Consider the following 20,896-nt stretch of genomic DNA (forward strand, 5'->3'; position numbering starts at 1 on the left):
CACATTCACCATGTCACACAGCACCATACAGTGTTTCCCAAAATGATCATGTCACAGACCTCATCCTTTTCTCATGTAACATTTGCTGTCACCCATTTCAGGAACAGAAAGCTGGCACCAAGGACACCGAGATGCTGTGAAAAGTTCTGTGTCAAAGAAGTGACAAAGGGATGTGGCAGCTGATCCATGCTCCATACATTGGTTGTTGTGCTGGCTGCCATCAAGCAGCAGCAGCAGGAGGACAGGCAGGTCATATGAGCATTTTCCTTCCCCTTCATTGACATAAATAACTGCGCATTTAGCAGCACTTCCTCTGGTCCATTGCCACCTGCATCTGTAGATAGCAGATTACTGTTGATATAAAGAACCTCAGTTAATTAATGGTGAGACAAATACTCAACTATTAGCAAATACTGCCTGGAGGAATAGAGGACATAGCTGTTTTGCTGCTGGCATTTTTTCTCTCCTCCAGTGCCCCCCACATTGCTGACCCAGTCCTGCTCTGCCTTGTCTGTCCTTTAACAGAGATTTTCTCTGTCTCTCCAGCCAACCTCTACCTGTTGGCAAATAAAGCAGTATAACTACAGGCTCTTTGTCAGATCAGCCTGATACGTAGCACACATGCTCACAGCAGGTCTGAGCTACTAATGAAAGGAATGCCAGGAGTTAGCCTTTCAGTTGCCAGGATAAAATACAATATCAAAGCTCATTACTTCACATAAAAATAAATAAATAAAAATAAAAATAATTTGGTACTAAAATATTTCCCCCTACAGGCTCTCCTACTTAGCTTTGCACAAGAAGCCACTTCTCTTTTATTCATTAGGATTAATTTCAAAGGAAAATGAGAACCAAACTTGTCCTTTAGTGAGCTGAGTGGAGCTAGACTTTGGCTCCCCTGATGGAACACACAGCCAAGGGCACGGCTGCATCCCCTTCCAGGGGCAGAAGCAGTGGGAGCTGCAGTGGGAGATCAGTGCTTCAGCTGCCTGCTCCCATATGGTGAGGGACTATGGCTGCTGTGAATAATTAATGAAAAAACAGGCCTGATCAGAAGTGCAAAAGCAGCAGAGGAACTGCAGAAGTAAAAGCCAGTGGCCTTCTCCTCACTTGCATTCCCTTCTTTCCCCCTTATTCCTTTCCCTCCCTTCTCTTTTCTCCCCCTTTTCTTTCATTTCCCCCCATTTCAGCTCACAGTGGAAAATTACACCTTCAAAGCTGAAAGCACACCCCTCTGCCATGCACTCTCCTGCCAGCATTTCATCACAGTAGCTGGCAGGGGGATGCATCTGATACATCTGCCTGGGTCCCTTGCATCCCTGGTTATCTCACTGGACACCTTGAACCACGCTGCATCTGAAGCATAGATCAAGTGCTGCAATACCTGCCCTCACGCTCCTGGGACCCAAATGAGCTCATTGAAAACCAGGACTTGTGGCAGTGACTGTGAAGCAGACATGCCCTCATTTACTTTTCAGTAGGAGGAGAATGGAAGAGAGAAAAGCTATGTGTTCTATGACTCCTTGTTAGCACAAAATATCTTAAGGCTGTGATTTAGTGCCCGAAGTGTTTTTTGTTGTCCTAGAATTACAGAAGACATTGCTTTTCTCTACATAGCAATATTTTATAAAGTCAAAATATTATCATATATATATGCAAGGAATAAGCGGAGTCCTACTTTTTCCCTGTGGTCTGGCAACATAATTCCAGCACTGCTGGGAGTCCAGAAACAAGTGCCACTTGAGACAATGTGCTTGGCATGAGCTATGCAGTCACACAGCACATCCCCTTTGCAGGCTGAAGATATAAAGTGTAAAATAATCAATCTTCCAAGGTCTTAACAAGCCCCCACGTAACAGACTGTACCACACAGTCATCTTCTGGAACAACAAAATAGTGTCTGGCACAGATGGAAAAGACAGCTTGAGGTTTGTATCAAATATCTATGTGAAATTACGGGAGGTACTTTAACTCTGTACTGTAACTTTTCATGGGGAATGAGGACATGAGCCATCTAGGCAGGAAGTCATTATTCCCCATGGGAATAAAAGATGTCTTGACATAATCCTCATCCTTTGACAGCAAGGTTTCTGAACCCAGACAAGTCCACTAAACCTCTGCACTTGCATTCACATGGACTGCCCAAAGCCCTCCATGCTTTACATGCCTCACCATTACAATGTAATTGATTTCCCATTTGTATTAAGAATTGAAATTCCTGAAAGAAAAGATGCATCTCTTGTGCATGGGAAAGCCCAGATGACAGTAATGTTTGAGAACACTTTATACAAATAAAGTCTTCCATGCATGTAAAAATTCAAGACCCTGATTGAGCAAAGACTGATGTCACAGGCAGGACAAGGATCAGGAGGGGCAATGCTTGACCTGCCCAATAATGGGACTGCACTTGAATTCAGTCCCTAGAAAAATGCTTTTCATGTCCATTAGGGATGGCATTTACCTAAGACTAGATGGCATGCACCTCCTCTTATACAACATTTAAGCTATGAGCTCAGTGTTGCAGGAACGGTGCACACAGGTCTTTAGAAATTCTAAGTGCCATGCATGTGGGCTGCAGGGAGTTTAAAAAAATAGACACTGAGAGCATTAAGAAAATGTGAAGAAAAGTCAGTAATTCCCAAAAAAGTCAAGCATGACTATTATAAATGTTTCTGCTTGTCCGCTTCTCTTACATTAACTGCACAGTGTGCCTTGGTGTGCTGTTGCTTTCTTTACCTGAACACAGGTTTAATAGGACATAACAAAAGCAGCTCCTCAAACCAGTAACTGTATCTATTACCTCACTAAATCCTTTCAGTACCAATTAAGAAACAGTACTGGCAGTTAATGCACACTACTGCTTTATGGCTTTCCTGCCTCCTTTCTGATAGGATGCTCTCCTCCATCCATAGGGAAAAAATGCTGGGGGTGGGCAATGGTTTCCTTTGGCCTCATGCACCCTTCATGACTTCTCAGTGCAGATGAACTTAGGAAAGCATTTAATGAGTTAACTTTCTATATTTGGGGAACCATTTAAACTTATGTTTATGCTCCATGGTCCTCTGCAGGATGCAGAGCTTAAGCATTCCCTAGATAGTCTGGTGTATGATTTACCAAAATAAACACTAGACCTGCAGGGAAAGACCCAAGACACAACACAAGTACCCATTACAGGGGCATCCTTTTCCTTATGGAGTATCTCTGCCCTATGCACAAGCCCCTGCATCACCTCTTATCACCCAGCACTGCTCACAATGCAAGGAGCTGAGCCCAACTGAAGAGTGTCATGGTTTTGAAACAGATCTGATCTGTAATCAGGACAGAGATAGAATATTATGGGGTGACTCAAGATAGAATATTATTCTGGTGACTCAAGAGTCTAAATTATATTTGACACCAACAACACATCAGGCATCTCATAACACTTTGTCAATACAGCTGAATATAGCCAGTGCTTTCCTGCTTTTCAGTCATCTTCATAAATCAGGTAAAAATGATGTTACCATGCAACTGTGACAAGAGAAGACTACCAGGAGTGCAAAATGGAAGAAAATAAAACCAACCCCATCCTGCTACAGCTTCAGAAGATGAAAAACAAAGGGGTGCTTACAAGGTTGAAACAGAAAAACAGAAACTAAGTTTTGCTATGATCAATGCTGTAAGTTTAACCACTCCATTATAAAAGGCAAATGGATGTAATTTGTTTTAGCTTGCATCTCAAGGGTGCTTATAAATAGTTAAAGAACTGTATCAGAATTCATCAGCTTTTAGTGAAAAATTAGATTTCAGCATTGCTATCTGTTATATAATGACTTAACAAGACAGTATATAATTAATCTTGATATTAACTGTGTGGCCTGTGATTTATTATGGGTTATTCATCTAACTTCTTTTAGGGGTATTACTTCATACATATACAATCTAATAACTTTCTCTACAGTAACAAGTGTTACTTCAAAACAATGAAATTAACATGCCTGGAAAAAAACATTCCTTTTATCAATTGACCGTATTGTGTTTTCACTTCTCTAATGGGCTGGGATAGTGATTAAAAATTAAGGTTGGAATACAGATCTTCATGCAGACTGCCTTTTTCGTCACATTCTTCATACCACACTTTTCTTATTTCAAAATCACATTACATACCTATATTTGACATACAGCCCTCTTAAATACACAGCGATTCTGTAAGAAAAACATATATTGCTTTCACTGTAGAGGCTCACCAGGAGGCTTAAATATTTCAACAAGCAGCTCAACTAACAAGACCCCTTTGGATCATGCTGTAACACATCATGGTCTACAAACATCAGATTGACAGAACAGTATTGAGATTGAGCTGAAAGGGATAGCCCAGTATGCACTCCGAGAGGTAAGGGAATGATTGGATAAATTGGCAATTACCAGAAGGAAGGCTACACCTTCTAAATATGATGGTACTGACACTGAATGGGATGTGGAAGAGATACAGGCAATAGATATCCACAACAATATATACATAATAAATAACGGAGAATTGACCAGGAGTGTCAACCAGTGTGCTAGTAGCTAGATTTTCAGTTTTTCAGGAGTCTCAACAGTGGTTGCTAAAGCTTTCCATTAAAACTATGACCTCCCTGTGATAGAGACTGTCCAAGCATGACACAAAAAGAGCTTGATTATAACAATCAGGATTACATAGGCTTCCAGGGCAAGCTTCTATGTTGTCATACATGCTGCATGCTGTGCTAACTATAATCCTCACTTAGCCTATACAGATGGGCCTACAGTAAGTAACTGAACATGGCCCAGTCCAGGTAATGGGACGTGGTCACCCATGCCACAGCAAGACACGGCTTTGACATTGCTACAAGCAAAGCAAACCAATCCCAAGGGAAAGTCTTGAGTTCAGTCCAGGAGCATTAGGGAAGGGGGGTTGCAGGGGGCAACCTGGTCTGAAGTGAAAGAGAACTGAAGCAAATTCTTAAAGATTCAGGGAGAAAGGAAGAAACTATTCATGTCCACATCATACTGAACACAAACTGTTCTCTCACAATTCTTTTCCAGAATAACTGTGGACATTATTCCAAGAACAATACATTAAATTCTTAAAGAGATGACAAGAAAATCTTGAAGATTAAAAAAAAAAGAGAAACAAGCTTTTTACTTCTCAGATACTGAATACCCAGAACCTATCCAGAACTGTTGAAGATCTGCCAACATTTTCAATGATTTTCAAAGTCACAGTATTTTTACTTGCTCCAGAACTGCTGATATCTGCAAGCACATTCTTCTAAATAATTTATTGGCATTTCTACATAAATTAGATGCTTAAAGGTGAAGATGCCATGAACCTTTGTGGAGGTTGACTGCTCACTACAGGGACTGTAATCCATCAACCCAACAGATAGATTTCCAAACTGGCTTAAACCCCAGCAGGCTCACTGCTTGGAAAGAGTTCAAGGACTGCAGAGACTGTAGTATGCTGTTGAAATGTCACTTGTAGTAAAAGCACATTCTACACAGAAATAAATCACTGTGAAATAAGGTATAAAACTCAGATACTTATAAATTGCTTATTTAAATCACATGTTCGTTACTGCTTACGGAAATGAGTAATGCAAACAAAAATGTCTACTTCAGCTAAAGACAATTATAAAGCACAGGGTAGTTTATAAGGCCAAGCCATCAACCAGAACACACATCTACATAAAGTTTAAACTCTTTGGTAACACAGTGCTTTTCCAACTATTCATTTTTTAAAGCCACAATGGGCTTTTTCTGTGTCTTAATACTATAGAATATTACGATGCTTGCCACCTGCTTAAGATGAGACACCCAGAGGAAATGAGTAAATGCTCTAACATTTACAAACACCAGCACTTTATCTTAATGACTAACATGCCCTGTTTAATAAAGCCCTGGCAGCAACTTTATTACATCCTGCACTACTAATGATTTGGTAGTCACCTAATGCATTAATCCTGATTCATGGCTCACCTGAAATATTTATAAAGCACAAAATGCTTAAGTGAAGGTCAGTTGCAGACAAAGCCTCAAAGAACAGAAACAATCTTTGTTAGCTCTAAGTAAATTTTGTTAATTTAGTTTAATAAAGGAAGTGGAAACTGTGGTAAGACCTAACAGAATGCAGTATATCACAGCTACAGCTAAGACAAACATAACTCTTAGAAAAACACAGTGTACAGTTGACAGGTAAGCAGAGGTTGAATCAGATGTTTTGTACAAAAGGTGATCGTGATAGAAAGATAATCAGTGATAAATAGGAAATGCTCACCAATGTTGAAGGCTTGCCATAAAATCCACACAGGAGCAATCACCAGAGAAAGAGATCCTGCCTTAGTAGTGGTCAGCCCTTAAATGAGATCTGGGAGAGGTGGAGCCAAGCTCCACCCCTTCTGGTAGCACAGCTGAATTACCTTCACCTGTGCTCCTGCAGCTGACTCATTGCTTGCCAAAGGTGGTTCATCAGAGGCTCAGGCTGTGATCAACAGTTCCCCAGATGCTCAGTACAGCAAAATAGAAGATGCCCCAAGTACTTTTGACTTGCAGTAAATTACAATACCATTTTACTACTAGCTTGATTAGGAGCTGGTAGTTCAAACACCTATTTCACTAAAATACACTACAATGGAAGCGTTTGGAGCTCTTACATTTTTAGAGAACTTCATACATTAAAATAACTCATTCAGTGGTACTTCAGACACACAGTTCTATAATTGGATGTGCAATTAAAGAGTGAAAGGAAAATTTTCTCAACTCTCATGGTGCTCTCAGCAGGACATCGTGGCTCCCACCACCTCTATGCATCTCATTCTCCTCTTCCATGCAAGAGACTTTAGAGAATTCTACACAGATGTGCCTGGTCTGCTCCTCTTTCCCAGCAACATGTATCTCACTATGACCTATTGAGTATTGTAGTACTCTGCATCCACTCTGAACTAAAAGTGCCTCAGGTCCTAATTTCAAACAAGTGAAATTCCCTAAGTATAGAGGAACTGCATCATCTGAAGATGCCCAAGAACCAACATCAAAAAGCCTTTGTGATGGATGAAGCAGAGGCCCCTATTACCAACAAACATGTATGGAAAGTAAGTTGTTGATATACACAAGCTTAGACTTACTAATCCAGAAGACATGCAAATAACTAAAAAACATCTGAAAACCATAGAATGATGCCTACAACGTTGGTAGGTACCATAGACACCAGCAGGCAGGTAGAAGCTGGGTTTCAGTGGTGGTCCAGCAACAGTGCGGAGCCAAACAAGCCATGTGGCAATAGATAAAAGAATTTGTTATTGAGGGAAGAAGTTTAGTTTCACTGCTTTTACATTTGTAAAAGACCATGTAAAAATTCTTTGGGACATATACGCCCCAAAACAGGTAGGAAATATCAGCCCTGCTTCCAGCAGCATTCATTTTATGAACTATTTCTGAACGTGCTATGTGGTTTTCTACTGGAGCACTTCATTATGGGTTGCATGATGCTGCTGAGGCTGAAGGTTAGCTGTGAAATTTGGGGTTGGGGCGGAAGAATCTTGCACAGCTTGTCTTCTCTTCATTTTGCCCTCTTTGCAGCTGTTTTTTGTTCCCTGTGTAATGGGATGAATTATGGAACAGAAGGAACTCTTTAATCAATAATGTGTTTAATTGCTAAAAATTATTCCACAGCCACAAATTCACAGTCAAAAGACCACACTATTACTGAAGACGCATTATGAGGACAAGAGAAAGAAAGAGTTTTTAGTGTCATTAGCCAAACAATAATAACATAATCCATAAAATTGAAAATATGACCCAGTGAGAGCATATGAACATAAAACAGTGCGGCCTCTAAAATGGAATCATATTGCATTACAGATAATTCCATATAATGTGGCATAAAATGGCCAGCTGTATTTGTGGTTTAAGGTGTGCAGACATATTTATTATGTGCAGCCAGAGTTTACTCTGTTGCATCATGAATTCAAGGAAAAATGCAGTTTGCATCAAATTGAATTGCAGTAACAGACCAGTGCACGCTGAGAAGAACACAGTCCATTGCTCCCAAGTGAAGGATCTATCTAGAAACGTACATGAGACCTTGAACATCCAAATAGTAGACAATGGGTCATACAGCAATGATTAAAATGAACTCACTGCTGTTCTGATATTTTGTATGCAGTGCTTCCTTGCATACTTACTAACTTTGTGATGAAGATATATGTAAACAGCTCAGGAAAATAATCTGCCTCAGCATTTCCATCATAATTAAACACAGTTACATGTTGGCAAAAGTAATGACCACCATCTGCTCAGATCCACGGCTAGTCTGTCCTTCACTACAAATCACAGACCTCCACATGTTCAACCAAACACCCATCACCAGCTGATTCTCCAAAGTACCATATGAATCATTTGAATATGCAATGTTTGTAACAGACGAGTGCTAATGAATTTGGCCTCTAAAAATGCCAGCCCAGTTTGGGATGTTTTAATACCATTAAATACCTTTAAAAATATGCACCAAACAACTGAGGTTGCAAGATGAGTTCTTAGGAATTAGAAAAAGCCAAGATTTACAATGCCTCTTTAGGCTGTAAGCATTTGGATGCCACATCATGCCACAGCATTGTTTTGCCTACGACCTTATTTATTCTGCCGAGTTTATTTCACACTGTGGGTATGGACAGTGCAGCTCTTTCACTAATTAATTTCATCCCGTATAAATTTCACACTTTTTTACTTCTCAGCAACTCCTTGCAGTATGGACACAGTCTATTGTATTCGTCTCTCCAAAACGTCAGAGCTTTGTTCACTTAAGGAACTTGTCTACCTAATATATATATATATTTAAAGAAACTGAGAATTGCTACCCTTTCTTTACAAATTCAGAATCAACACTCAGACAGATGAATGTCCAAATCTGCTTATAATTCAGCACACTTAATGTAACATTCACAATGCCCTTCTCAACATCACAACAAATCTTCAAGACAGAGTTTCATTTCACTACACAACCTTGGCTTAATCTCTGAAGCTGTCATACCAAGGAACTGAATAGAATAGGGCATTGAGTGCAAAAAAATATGAATGATCATGTGGCCCAAAGGAGAGCCACAAAGATGATTGAGGGCTGGAGCACCTCCCCTATGAAAACAAACTGAGGGAGCTGGGCTTATTCAGCCTGAAGCAGAGAAGGCTGCAGGGTGACCTCATTGCAGCCTTCCAGTACATAAAGGGAGCCTACAAACAGGAGGGGAGCCAACACTTTACAAGGGTAGATAATGGCAGGATGAGGAGATTTGGTTTTAAGCTGAGGGAAGGAAAATTTAGGTTGGATATTGGGGGAAGTTCTTTACCAAGAGAGTGGTGAGGTGCTGGAAAAGGCTGCCCAGAGAGGTTGTGGATGCCTCGTCCCTGGAGGTGTTCAAGGCCAGGTTGGATGGGGCCCTGGGCAGCCTGGGCTGGTATTAAATGTGGAAGTAGGCGGCCCTGCATGTGGCAGGGGTGTTGGAGCTTCATGATCCTTGAGGTGCCTTCCAACTCAAGCCATTCTATGATTCTATGGATTAAGAACTGTACAGGAATAACTGTATATACACCAGAGACATATTGTATTTGCATGGAGCTTGACTCTGATGGTAATTTACAGGCAATTTCTAAATGGACACAAGTAATGAATGGGAGTATTTCTCTCATGTTCCATCTTCTTTTTCTTTCTCTCTCTCTCTTTTTGAAGATGCAGAGGCTTTTCCCCACTATACCATGGACATGTTCATCCTTAAAAATGAGAAGGACTCTGAAGAAGTATATTCTCAGGTGCTCAGGTGTGCATCCAGCCCTGCTATGTATTCCTACATTCATATATGCGCTGCAGGGAGGATGTAGATGAACATGTCTGCAAGATACTTTTGCCATTCACAATTATAATGCTGACCTCACTTATGCATAGTCACACATGTATTAAGGTTGTGTGCACTGAATGCAGTGCAAAACATGGTTCTTCACATTCTTCAGCTGTTACCTGAATTTATGAACCAGCATCTCATGCAACAAACAATCACAGTTGGTGCTCAAAGGAAGAATTCTGTACCATATTCCTTTTAAAAGAGAGGAGCTTCTGGAAGCACATACTACCTCAGAAAAACTAAGAAAAAAACCAAAAAAGTTTAATCCTGGCATGATCTATTATCCCCTTCATCTGATGGAATAATTCAATCATTCTGTATGTCATGGCCTGCTCCTGTAGGACTTTCTCTTCTAAGTTACGGTGTTTTTAGCAAGAGGAAGGATGGCTGCATCCAATATTCTCAACACACAACGATGCATTCTGCCTGCTCAGAATTGCCATGTTAGTAGATGGCATAGGGAAAGGTAATACTGCTTTGGTAAATAAGGTTAAGTTATATTACATCAGTTTTTCATTTGAAGAAAGCAGAGACTTTCCATCTCCTGGACTTATTAGATTCAGCAAGTCACACACATCTAGAGCATAAGGAGCTGAGATGCATAGTGTCTGTGGAAGCATCCACCTGGCATATGCAGATAAGATCAATCTACTCATTCCATAGATGTAATTGCCATTGCACAGAAATTCTACTAAAACCAGTCATTTGACTGTAAATAAGATGGCTAATTGCACAAGATAGTTGCATATAAATTCCAGACTGCCATGCACGGCACATTGCTGTCATATATAAGAAAATGACATATTCTCTGAACTCATTTTCCATTTTTTTCCTAATTAAATGCACAATATTTCATTATTCCAACAGCTTTTATCAGTGAAAATGAAGGCTATTTCAGTTTAACTACCAAATGCAGCGTGTTTCTCTGTCAGTTAGTGTACTGTGCAGCAGAAGTCCTGAGCAGATAATTTTAGGAGAGGATCTGACCATGCCAAACACTAAGACCCCCCCACAGAAACTCCTAACTCCCAAAGATGCAAAATGATATATATATACATACATATATACACACACACTCCTAATGCTGAATAAATGACTAACAGAAATTATGTATGCTTTGTTCCTATTTAACAGCAATGAAACAAAAAATTCCTTTAAAATAAAATTACAGCATCACATAGTCATGAAGGTCGGAAAGACCACTAAGATCATCTAATTCAATCATCAAACCATGCCTGTGGCCACTCAAAACAATGACACCGAATGCCACATTTATGCTTTAATTGAAAACCTTCAGGGATGGTGACTCCACCACTTCCCTAGGTCACCTATTCCATAGCATACAGTGTAAGATGTCCTGGTAGATGTAATATAGAAAATAATAATCCCACAACACCAGTAGACTGGAAGTCTAACACAGAACAGATGTGTTTTAGTAGTAGAGTGGGAATTTGTTGTCAGTGCCTTTATGCATATAGATATGAGATCTGTCACTCTGTCCAGATGCAAAATATTCCATTTTATTAATTGATTAACATAAATGAAACAGCACAAATTTTCCCATGTGGAAAAAGCAAGAGGGGAAGAAAAAAAGCACACAAACATCAATAAAACATAATTTAAAGTGCAACATTTCTCAGCTCTGGACATGAAAGAAATTCAATAAGAAAGCTGTTGCTCAAACACCATAGCTTGTCCTGACTGTGAGTCTTTCTTTATGCATGAGGATTTCGAAGCCTAGTGAGTATGCACAGAGCATTCCCAATGATCCACAGCCACAGGCTGGGATTTCATGCAGGAATCTGCTAACAAAATAGCAAAATACAGGTATGGGAAAAGCTGTGCTGTGCACTAGGATTCAGACATCCCTCTGTAACAGAGCTATCCCGTATGACTGTCTGTTTTCACTGCCTTGCTGCATGTCAGCCTTCTCTAGAGCACACTTCTGACACTTTCCCATTAGGAATCATAGAATCTGTGATAAACTCTGTGCCTGACAGCTCCTTCTCCCTCTCATGTTTTGCAGGAGGAGGCCTGGTGAGCCCCTGAACATCTGTTGCCAGATCTCACTTGAAACTTGTGGAAATGCTGGAAGATACACAATGTCCTTGTCTGTAGGACAGAAGGCTGCAGTGTTTGTAGTAGCTGTACACGGTCTGGATCTGAATACAAAGGGTCAGGAACACAAACAACAGGGAACAGGTCAGAAACAGACCACACAGGACTGGTGGAAATATGAAATTTTACTCCCATCTTAGCTGAAAAATGGCATCTTTGTGAGCATATCTCAGCCTAGCAATGCATTTCTCAACACCAATGAGAGAATTTGGGACTGTGAAGCCCATCTACTGAACGCAGACAGTAACAGTCTTGAGATACAGGCTACCCTCAGAAATTCTGCAGTCAGAGCCAGTCTTTTCAGCAAAGAGATACTCATCTCCTTTCATTTCCTGTGGTTTAAGCAGTATCAGAACTGATAGCAGAACTGATAGGGATACAGGACACAAACCTTAGATGTTATTTAAATATATCAGTTCAGGGGAAAACACGAGTAAGTCATGTCAACAATGTGAGCAGCTCTATCAGCCAGAAAATTTTTATGCTTAAAGCTTGAATTCCCCAGAGAAATCTTCAGGCTCAAAGAAGCAGCAAACTGCCGTATAATTCATCTTCATAATCCTGATGTGTGATTTTTATTGCTGACATACTACTGCACTCCTGGCTTTTATTATATTTTGACTCCTGTTAAAGGTGCCCATGGCCTTGCTGAGGTATAACGCAATACAATCACCTCTTCTGGTTTATTCTTTCTGTAGCCAGTACAGGATTCAATGACACTGCCTTGGTGGAAGCTAAAAGCTGGACTTTGCATTTGCTTCAGTAATGCCAATCTATTGCAATAGCATTGATTTCAGTGACAGTATATGCAGTTACACCCTGAGACATCCATCTTTGGTAACCCTTCTCGATATACAGCTGGAAAAATAGAGGGTGATCTGAGAAAAGACAGCTGAGCATTTGCCCTTTTTTATAGCATTCCGCAGATATCTGGTACTGAACACTGTCCAAGATAAGGCACTGGACCAGCAGATCCTCTGCCTGCCCTCATAAGGTCATCCTTATGTTCTTTCTTAAAAGCAAATACCCAGAAGTGCACCAAGCCTACTTAGTAGAATAATGTTTCAGAATCCATTTATTTACTTACACAAAATATTTGGATTCTCTTGTTTAAATGGGGATTATAATTAATGTACTGTTGAATACATCTTAAAAATCGCGCAGTATTGAACAAACCATTTAATCTAACATGGCTAATTTGGAATCAATATTAGAATTAATTCCCTACTTTATCTGTCTTTTGAAATGGCATAACAACATAGCCTGCATCAGTTCAGCCCCACGGGACTGCATGAAATGCTGGTACTTGAGTCCTACTTCCCCCTGCTAAGTAAGATTGATCAGCAAGGATTGCTGCTGTAAGGAACACTATACAGGAGCAGACCATGTCCAAAGGAAAAAAAATAGAAGAAAGTAAAAAAAAAAAGTTGTACAATGTTATTCATCTGATCTGGTGTTCGACTGCATCTTTAAATCAGGCTAAGCTTTGCTTTAGGTCAGTCTTAAGGACTTGTCCTCCCCATGTCTGTGTGGGTTGCTGATAGTCCCACACTCACTGTGCTTGAAGGAGGCTTAGGGTATAGGCACTAATAGGAGAAACATCACATTCCTGCTGGCTCCAATGAAGGAAGGGCTCAGCCTGTGGTGTGCAGCCCCTCCAGTGCACAGCATTGGTCACCTGTATCTCTTCATGCTCATGAAGAAAAAAGCCTACCAGATTCATAAGACAGTGCCAGCAAGTGCAGCAGGCCTACTAGAAGAACGTGTAGTCGCCAAGCCTGTCTTGTCTGCTAATGACCCAGAAGCTGAAGGGTTACCAGATATCACATACACATTCAATAGATTTTCCCAACTACTAGTCAACCAGATATATGGCCAGAGGGAAGAGACATGTCTGAGAGCTTTTTGAGGCCTTACATTACTTGAAGTGACCTTATAAGCAGAAGGGAGACTGCCTTTTTATGTGATCTGATAGCAACAGGTAAAGGAGGAATGGCTTTAAACTAAAAGAGGGAAGATTTACAACATGTGTTAGGAAGAATTTCTTTACTCAGAGGTCAGTGAGTCAAGTTACCCAGAGAAGCTGTGGGTGCTACATCTCTGGAGGTGCTTAAGGCCAGGTTGGATAGGGCCCTGGGCAGCCTGATCTGGGGTTGGAACTGGGTGATCTTTAGGGTCCCTTCCAACTGAAGACATCTGTGTCTCTATGATTTGGAGTCTTTGTCCTTAACATTGTGCTGCTAGCAAAGTCACACTCTCTGAATGCAAAAGACCAACAGGAGTGACAAAATCAAAACAGATCCCCCATTAATACAGTTTGCTTCACTGCTCGTTGCTATATCTACACTGACAACAGTCAACCGTGGGGCTGGCACTGGGGAGCTGCTACGAAACCAGTCTTAATTAGGAAACAGATTCCCCTCCACCAGAAATTCCTTCTTGCATGGCACGGACCTCCCTGCCAACATTTCCATCCTCCTGTAACAGATGCCCCAGTTACACATTTGCTTCTGCAGGTTTACTCATTAAAACAGCTCAAAGAAAAAGTCTACGTGACTTGACTGTTAAATCATTTCATGTAATAAGAAAGGAAAACAAAACAGTAACAAAAACTTTCACGTTTTATTAATTTAACAATTTTCGGCAACTGCTGCTACCCAGCTGAATTTAACAGCACACCAAGTTGTGGCAATACTGACAGATACAGAACATGCTCGTTATGACATTGTTAAAAGCAATGACAACACAAACCCAAGTTCTCTTGGAAGATTACTGTGAATCTCATGGCTTTTTCATAACTAAGATCTCCCTTGTGTCTTATCTGCTCTAGATTTAAGATGTGCAGCAGCAGGCAGCAACAGCAGCAGGCAAAAGCAGTTCTTCTGTTGCCAGCCCTGCCAAGCTCAAAGAAGATACACAGGAAGCAGAGAACAATTAAGCCCAGTTATCAGGACATGCTGTCTCAATACAAAGCATCACTGCTACATTTTGTCCCATAATTAATTTACACTTAGTTACAGAAATGTTGAGGGAACTGTGAGAAGAAAACTGCCAGAATGGAGTTCTGGCTATCACAGATATTAACATTGCTGAGACCAAAATGTATCAAATTAAAAGCTGCAAACAAGTAAAAGTTACAAATATTAGACAAGAGTTTTCTTTGAGCCACGTTTTAAATTCAGTTTCCACTCAATTGGGAATGCGAAGCACAGTTAAGCCTGAATATAAGTAAAAAGCTATTTCACAACAATGATTTGGTATATGAAAAATCTCTATGCTTAAAATAAAGAGAGCTTTGATCCTTCCTGAACATATGTCCATGAAGATCTCCCTGTGGTCATTTTTGGACATCCGGTCTTTCTAGTTTGCTTTCTGAACAAGATACAACATTTCCATTACTCCACATTTCTCTTTGGCCTATTTGCGCTGTGTGAGATGACAAAATACAGGGGTTGGGAGCTCAGCATCCTGGTGACTGGATGCCCAGATGTACAAAGAAACAGTGTATGCTGCGTCTTGGGCTAAAAAAAGAAGCTAGCAACATGTAAAAGGTAGCTGGCCATCTTCCCACTGGGAAAGAGAAAGAAAAAAGCAGAATAAGGTAGCAGGCATCTCTGTTTTCATGCTTCAGCTTTCAAGGCTCATCTGGGAAAAAGAAAATACAGCCAAGAGTTCACTTGAAGAAATACATCCTTACACAGAAAATATTCAAAAATATATAAATATATATTAAATGTGACACTATGAAGGCACCGAAACTGACCCTTCTGCTGGGAACACGCTAAATTTGATGAAACAGTCGGAAATATTGTTTTATATTTACTAGGTCTGAATGCAAGAGAAACATCGAGCAACAGCAATAGAGATAAAACATATCTGGTGACTAAGGCCACCAACTCAGAGGCAGGTCAGGAAAATTGACTTTAGCAGGTTCAGAGCTGAGAGCTGAACTTGGCCCATGTGTTGCCAGGTGAGTCCATTTTTTCTTCACATGGTCAATCTACTTTCCTAGTCCAATTAATATTTAGTTGTTTATACAGCTGTAATAAGAAAGACTGAGAAGAACTCAGACCAGGGCACCCAGCTGCTGAATGGTTGGCATGTGTGGAGAGTGTTTATGCAGAATGGCTTTGTGAGAAAGGACATGATGAAATTCCATTAGTTAAATTGTAAGAGAAGGTACCTGGCTGGAGGCAGCAGCTGAGGAGAAATCAGGATGTGAAAGACAGGATATGTAGCTAAAGACAGAATATGTAGCTAGAGGCAAGGACGGCCTAAGGGAAAAACAAGATGTGTAGCAAAGTGTAGACACAGCTGCGAAGAAAAAGTAACTATAAGACTAACCACAAAGGTCAGATGAAGTAATATGTAACCCACCAATCCTGAGCTTTACTTTTGCAATATGCATAAGCTTATTACTGACTGTATAAATGAGATGCTGTTACACCTAATAAACGAGACCTGTTGATCATGATAGCATGAGACTCGTCTCCCGTGGTTTCTTCCAACAAATGGTGACCCCGACGTGATACCTGCCAGGGGAAAAGAGCTGCCACGAACGAAGACCGCGTTGGGTTCGGGTCCCGCAGCTAGACGGATGACGAAAGAGCCGCGCTTAGGTGCTCCACGTCTCGGGTGACCACAGCGGTGGGCTCGACCGATACATGCTGCCGAAGCTTGGAGGGCTGCAATGGCGTTGATGTAAGTAAGCATGGATAGGCAAGCAGCATATGATTTGTTTACCGCTTTTCTTAGGTGGAGGCAGTTTAAAGCTATAGACTTGGAGAAGGATCTCCCTGCTTTGTTGAGCCATGCAGTCTCGTGCGGTTTCTTTGCTAACCCCCACACAGTGCATACATTAGAGGAGTGGCGACGGTATGGGGACAAGCTGTGGGAGTTAGTTTTGGAGGACGATAAGTCAGCAAAAAAGATGAGTAAGTTGTGGAAAGCAGTGCATAATGAGTTATTGATGAGTCAGGCAGAAAAAAGGGCGGCTCAGGGGGCTCAAGTTGCGCAAAAACAGAATCAGGATTATGGGTTGGCATGGGGCACTAGCACCCCGAACCCCCCCGTTTTTTCCTCAGTTGCCTTGTCGGGTGCGGCCTCAGCGCCCTCCGCACCCCCTTGTGGAATACAGGCTGACCCAGCAAAGGAGCCCACGGGGATCTCCTCTGTTCCGGAGCCGTCGGCTCCGCACAGGTCAGATCCGATCCCTGGGGCTGAGTCTGATCTTGCGGAGGCTGTCGCAAGAGAGAGACGCGAGCTGTGGACCATGCTGGCAAGGCACGGGATGGAGGACGGTGATAATGAGTTAGTACAGACGGCAACGGAGAATCTTGCATTCCGTGTCATCTATACCCCCAACCCGCAGGGAGGGGTCCTAGCTGAAATTCGACCTTTGGACTGGAAGATGCTGTCACAGCTACGGGCTACAGTAGGGACATACGGTGTGACTAGTGAGCCAGCCAGGCAAATACTAGAATATCTTTTTAATGCACATGTCCTTCTCCCAACGGATATTAGAAGTATAGCGAAACTGATTTACACCCCTCATCAATTAATAATGTTTAATGCCCATTGGCATCAGGAGGCTATGGCTTCCGTAGCAGTACAAAGGGGACCAGGAGATCCCTTGGCGGGTATAACCTTAGAACAATTGATGGGTCTTGGGGCGTGGACTCGAATAGAGGCTCAAGCAATTTCTGATCCTGATGTTTTGCGAGAAACTATGAATATAGCCAGGAGAGCTATGGATAAGATAAAAGTCCCGGGAGGAACGCCTATTTATATGGGAATAAAACAGGGGCGTGAGGAGTTGCTAGGTGATTTTATAGATAAGGTTGTGAATGCCATCAAGAAGGCTAGCGTTCCAGAATACATGCAAGGGGCGCTGATTAAGCAATGTGTGCTCCAAAATGGCAACTCCTCAACCCGATCTATTGTCAATACACTGCCTGGGGATTGGTCAGTTCCCGAGTTACTAGAGAAAGCTGCCTCAGTTCCAACTGGAGCCCAGGCCTTTTTAGTGAGCGCTTTGCAAAAGATTGGCGACGGTTTGCGTGAACAGGCAAAGGCATTTCAGGAACAATCAAGATCAGCGCAATCCCAGGTTTTAGCAGCCCTTGCACCCCTCCAAGCTGCAGTCTCTATAAGTCCCCGCTCGCAGAACAGCTCCCGCATGAAATGCTTCCGTTGTGGAAATACCGGACACATCCGCCGCAAATGCCAAGCGACTGGGGTTTGGTGCGGCAAGTGTCAATCCAATACCCATAACGCCGCTGCATGCCGTAGAAAGTCGGGAAACGCGAGAAGCAGCGCGAGCAGCAGCCGCGCTCACACACAAATGGCAGCTGCAGTAACAGCAAACCCCAACAGCGACAGCCCCAACCTGCCACCAGCGGGAGCCTCGGCTGGGACGTGGCAGCCTCAGAAGATGTTACTATTTTGACCAACCAGCCTCATCGAATCCCTACCGGACTAATTGGCCCTGTCATGATTAACGGTCAAGCAACCGGAGGATTGTTAGTGGGCAGATCATCTGCCAGCATGATGGGACTATTTGTTTTGCCCGGAGTAATAGATGTGGACTACCAGGGGGAAATTATGATCATGGTACACACACCTTACCCACCTGTAAAGATACTTAAAGGACAGCGTTTGGCTCAACTAGTACCACTGCCACAGTTAACGAAAGGGATGGCTCCCCTTAAGCAGGAATCAAGAAAACAAGGAGGGTTCGGCTCAACTGGGGAGTTAACCCTACTCACCCTCAATTTATCAACACACCCAAAAAGATTATGTACTCTACGTTACCGTGATCAGAGCATTACTCTGACACGATTGTTGGATACAGGCGCAGACACGTCTATTATCACCCCAGGGGAATGGTCATCCGGCTGGCCGCTTCAATCTTCAACTACCACGGTGTCAGGGGTTGGAGGAATGACACTGGCAAGCCGAACCCCCATGCTCACAGTAGAAATAGACGGCAGGAGAGACACAGCAGTTTTTTCGCTTACATTGCTCCCACCTATGGTATCCTGCCTTATCGGTAGGGACGTGCTGGCCCAACTGGGTCTTGTCCTTACCAATAAGCACCCTTCAGTGTAATGGCCATTGCTTGGACTTTCCCACTACCACTTGTATGGACTACAGAGAACCCAGTCATGGTTAAGCAATGGCCGCTAAAATGGGAAAGTCTTCAGCAAGCACATCAGCTCGTGCAGGAGCAATTTGCCCAAGGACACCTAAAACTATCCACTAGTCCTTGGAACACCCCAATATTCGTAATCAAAAAGAAATCCGGAAAGTATCGTCTACTGCATGATCTAAGGGCTGTCAACGACCAGATGGAGCCCATGGAAAAAGCAACACTTGACTGGTACCTGCTAAATTCGCCAGACCTAGCCGAAGCACTCTTAGCCTCAGGAGCTAAAGTAGAAACAGGTCCACTTGTCCCATGAGCACTGCAATGGATCGGTGAATGGAGCTGGATAGGCATGCCTTTGCGAAGGGACAAACCCATCTCGGAAGCCATAACCGCTTATACTGACGCTGGGAAAAAGACACGCAAGGCAGCCATCGTTTGGGAGAAGGAGGGAGTGTGGCAGCAACACACGCTGGAGGTGGTCCCTGAAGACAGCTTACAAACGCTAGAACTTCTTGCTGTAGTGTAGGCCGTTTCTAATATCGTTGAGCCTTTGAATGTGGTCTCAGATTCCCTCTATGTAGTAGGAGTGACTTCAAGAATTGAGGATGCAGTTGTTAAGGAGGTTCAAAACAAGCGATTATATGAGTTATTTTTACAACTCAAACGAGCCCTCAGGAACAGAACAGAGCCTTACTCTATTATCCATATTAGGAGTCATAAGTTAAGCACTGGTTTAGGGGAAGGCAATCAGAGGGCAGATCGACTGGTATCGTTTGCAGTACCAATGTCACAGTTTACTCTGGCAAGGGAAGCCCATGCTACCTTCCATCAGAATGCCAGAGGACTGCAAAGGCAATTTCGGATCTCTCATACAGACGCTTCTGCCATTGTTAGGAGCTGCCCAGTCTGTGCAAATCACAACGGTGGGGTGGGTCTGGGGATTGGAGTTAACCCCAGAGGTCTATCAGTTAATGAAATATGGCAAATGGATGTTACGCATGAACCCAGTCTGGGTAGGTTAAAATATGTGCATGTTACCATTGACACCTACAGCAATTTTATCTGGGCAACTGCTCAGGCTGGGGAAAGGGGCATCCATGTAACCCAACACCTCACAGCATGTTTTGCAGTAATGGGAGTGCGCAAACAGCTAAAAACAGACAACGATCCTGCCTACATGGGCCAAAAGGTTCAGCGGTTCTTACAGCAATGGGGTGTTAGGCACATTACAGGCATTCCGCACAACCCGCGGGGACAAGCAATAGTTGAACGAGCAAATGGTACCTTGAAATCTTACCTTAAGAAATTTTTGGAGACTCAGGATGTACAGGAGAGGCTTTCTAAAGCGTTGTTTGTGTTGAATCATTTATGCATAATGGGAACCTCAAACTGTCCTGCAGCCGAGAAACATAGGTTACAGAGCCCAGAATCAGAAAAGCATCTCAAGGAAGAAATGTGGGTTAGGTATAGATGCTTGAAAACTGGAGAATGGAAGGGCCCTGCAAGAGCGCTTTATTTAGGGCGAGGCTACCTTTGTGTTTCGACCCCTACAGGTTCTGAGTGGATTCCTGCTCGCTGGACGAAGCCAGTGAGGCCACCGCATCCTGGAGAACACGGTGAACGTGGATGAGTGTCTTCAGCTCGGTGAATGTGGAAGAGTGTCGCCGGCTGCTGGAGGAGCCTTACCAGACCTTCCTTCGGCATGTTTTGTCAACAGTGACAGAGATATTCTATGATC

General features: G+C 42.5%; 2 protein-coding genes across 6 annotated transcripts in view; one reads left to right on the plus strand and one right to left on the minus strand.

The window, feature by feature from the left end:
• DPP6 (dipeptidyl peptidase like 6) overlaps window positions 1–20,896 on the minus strand; it is a 442,842-nt gene that overhangs the window by 152,921 nt on the left and 269,025 nt on the right. The gene's annotated exons all lie outside the window — the stretch shown is intronic.
• LOC146762164 (endogenous retrovirus group K member 8 Gag polyprotein-like) lies at window positions 16,471–19,201 on the plus strand. Its single transcript, XM_085538963.1, has one exon. The coding sequence runs from the start codon at window positions 16,720–16,722 to the stop codon at window positions 18,454–18,456; it is 1,737 nt and encodes a 578-aa protein (XP_085395089.1). The 5' UTR covers window positions 16,471–16,719; the 3' UTR covers window positions 18,457–19,201.

The sequence above is a fragment of the Coturnix japonica genome, chromosome 2, assembly GCF_054131305.1.
Source record: "Coturnix japonica strain WE chromosome 2, WE-NBRP24, whole genome shotgun sequence".
NCBI lineage: Eukaryota > Metazoa > Chordata > Aves > Galliformes > Phasianidae > Coturnix > Coturnix japonica.

Excerpts from the sequence above, each read along its gene's own strand:
- LOC146762164 (XM_085538963.1), top strand. The coding sequence starts at position 16,720 with ATGGATAGGCAAGCAGCATATGATTTGTTTACCGCTTTTCTTAGGTGG.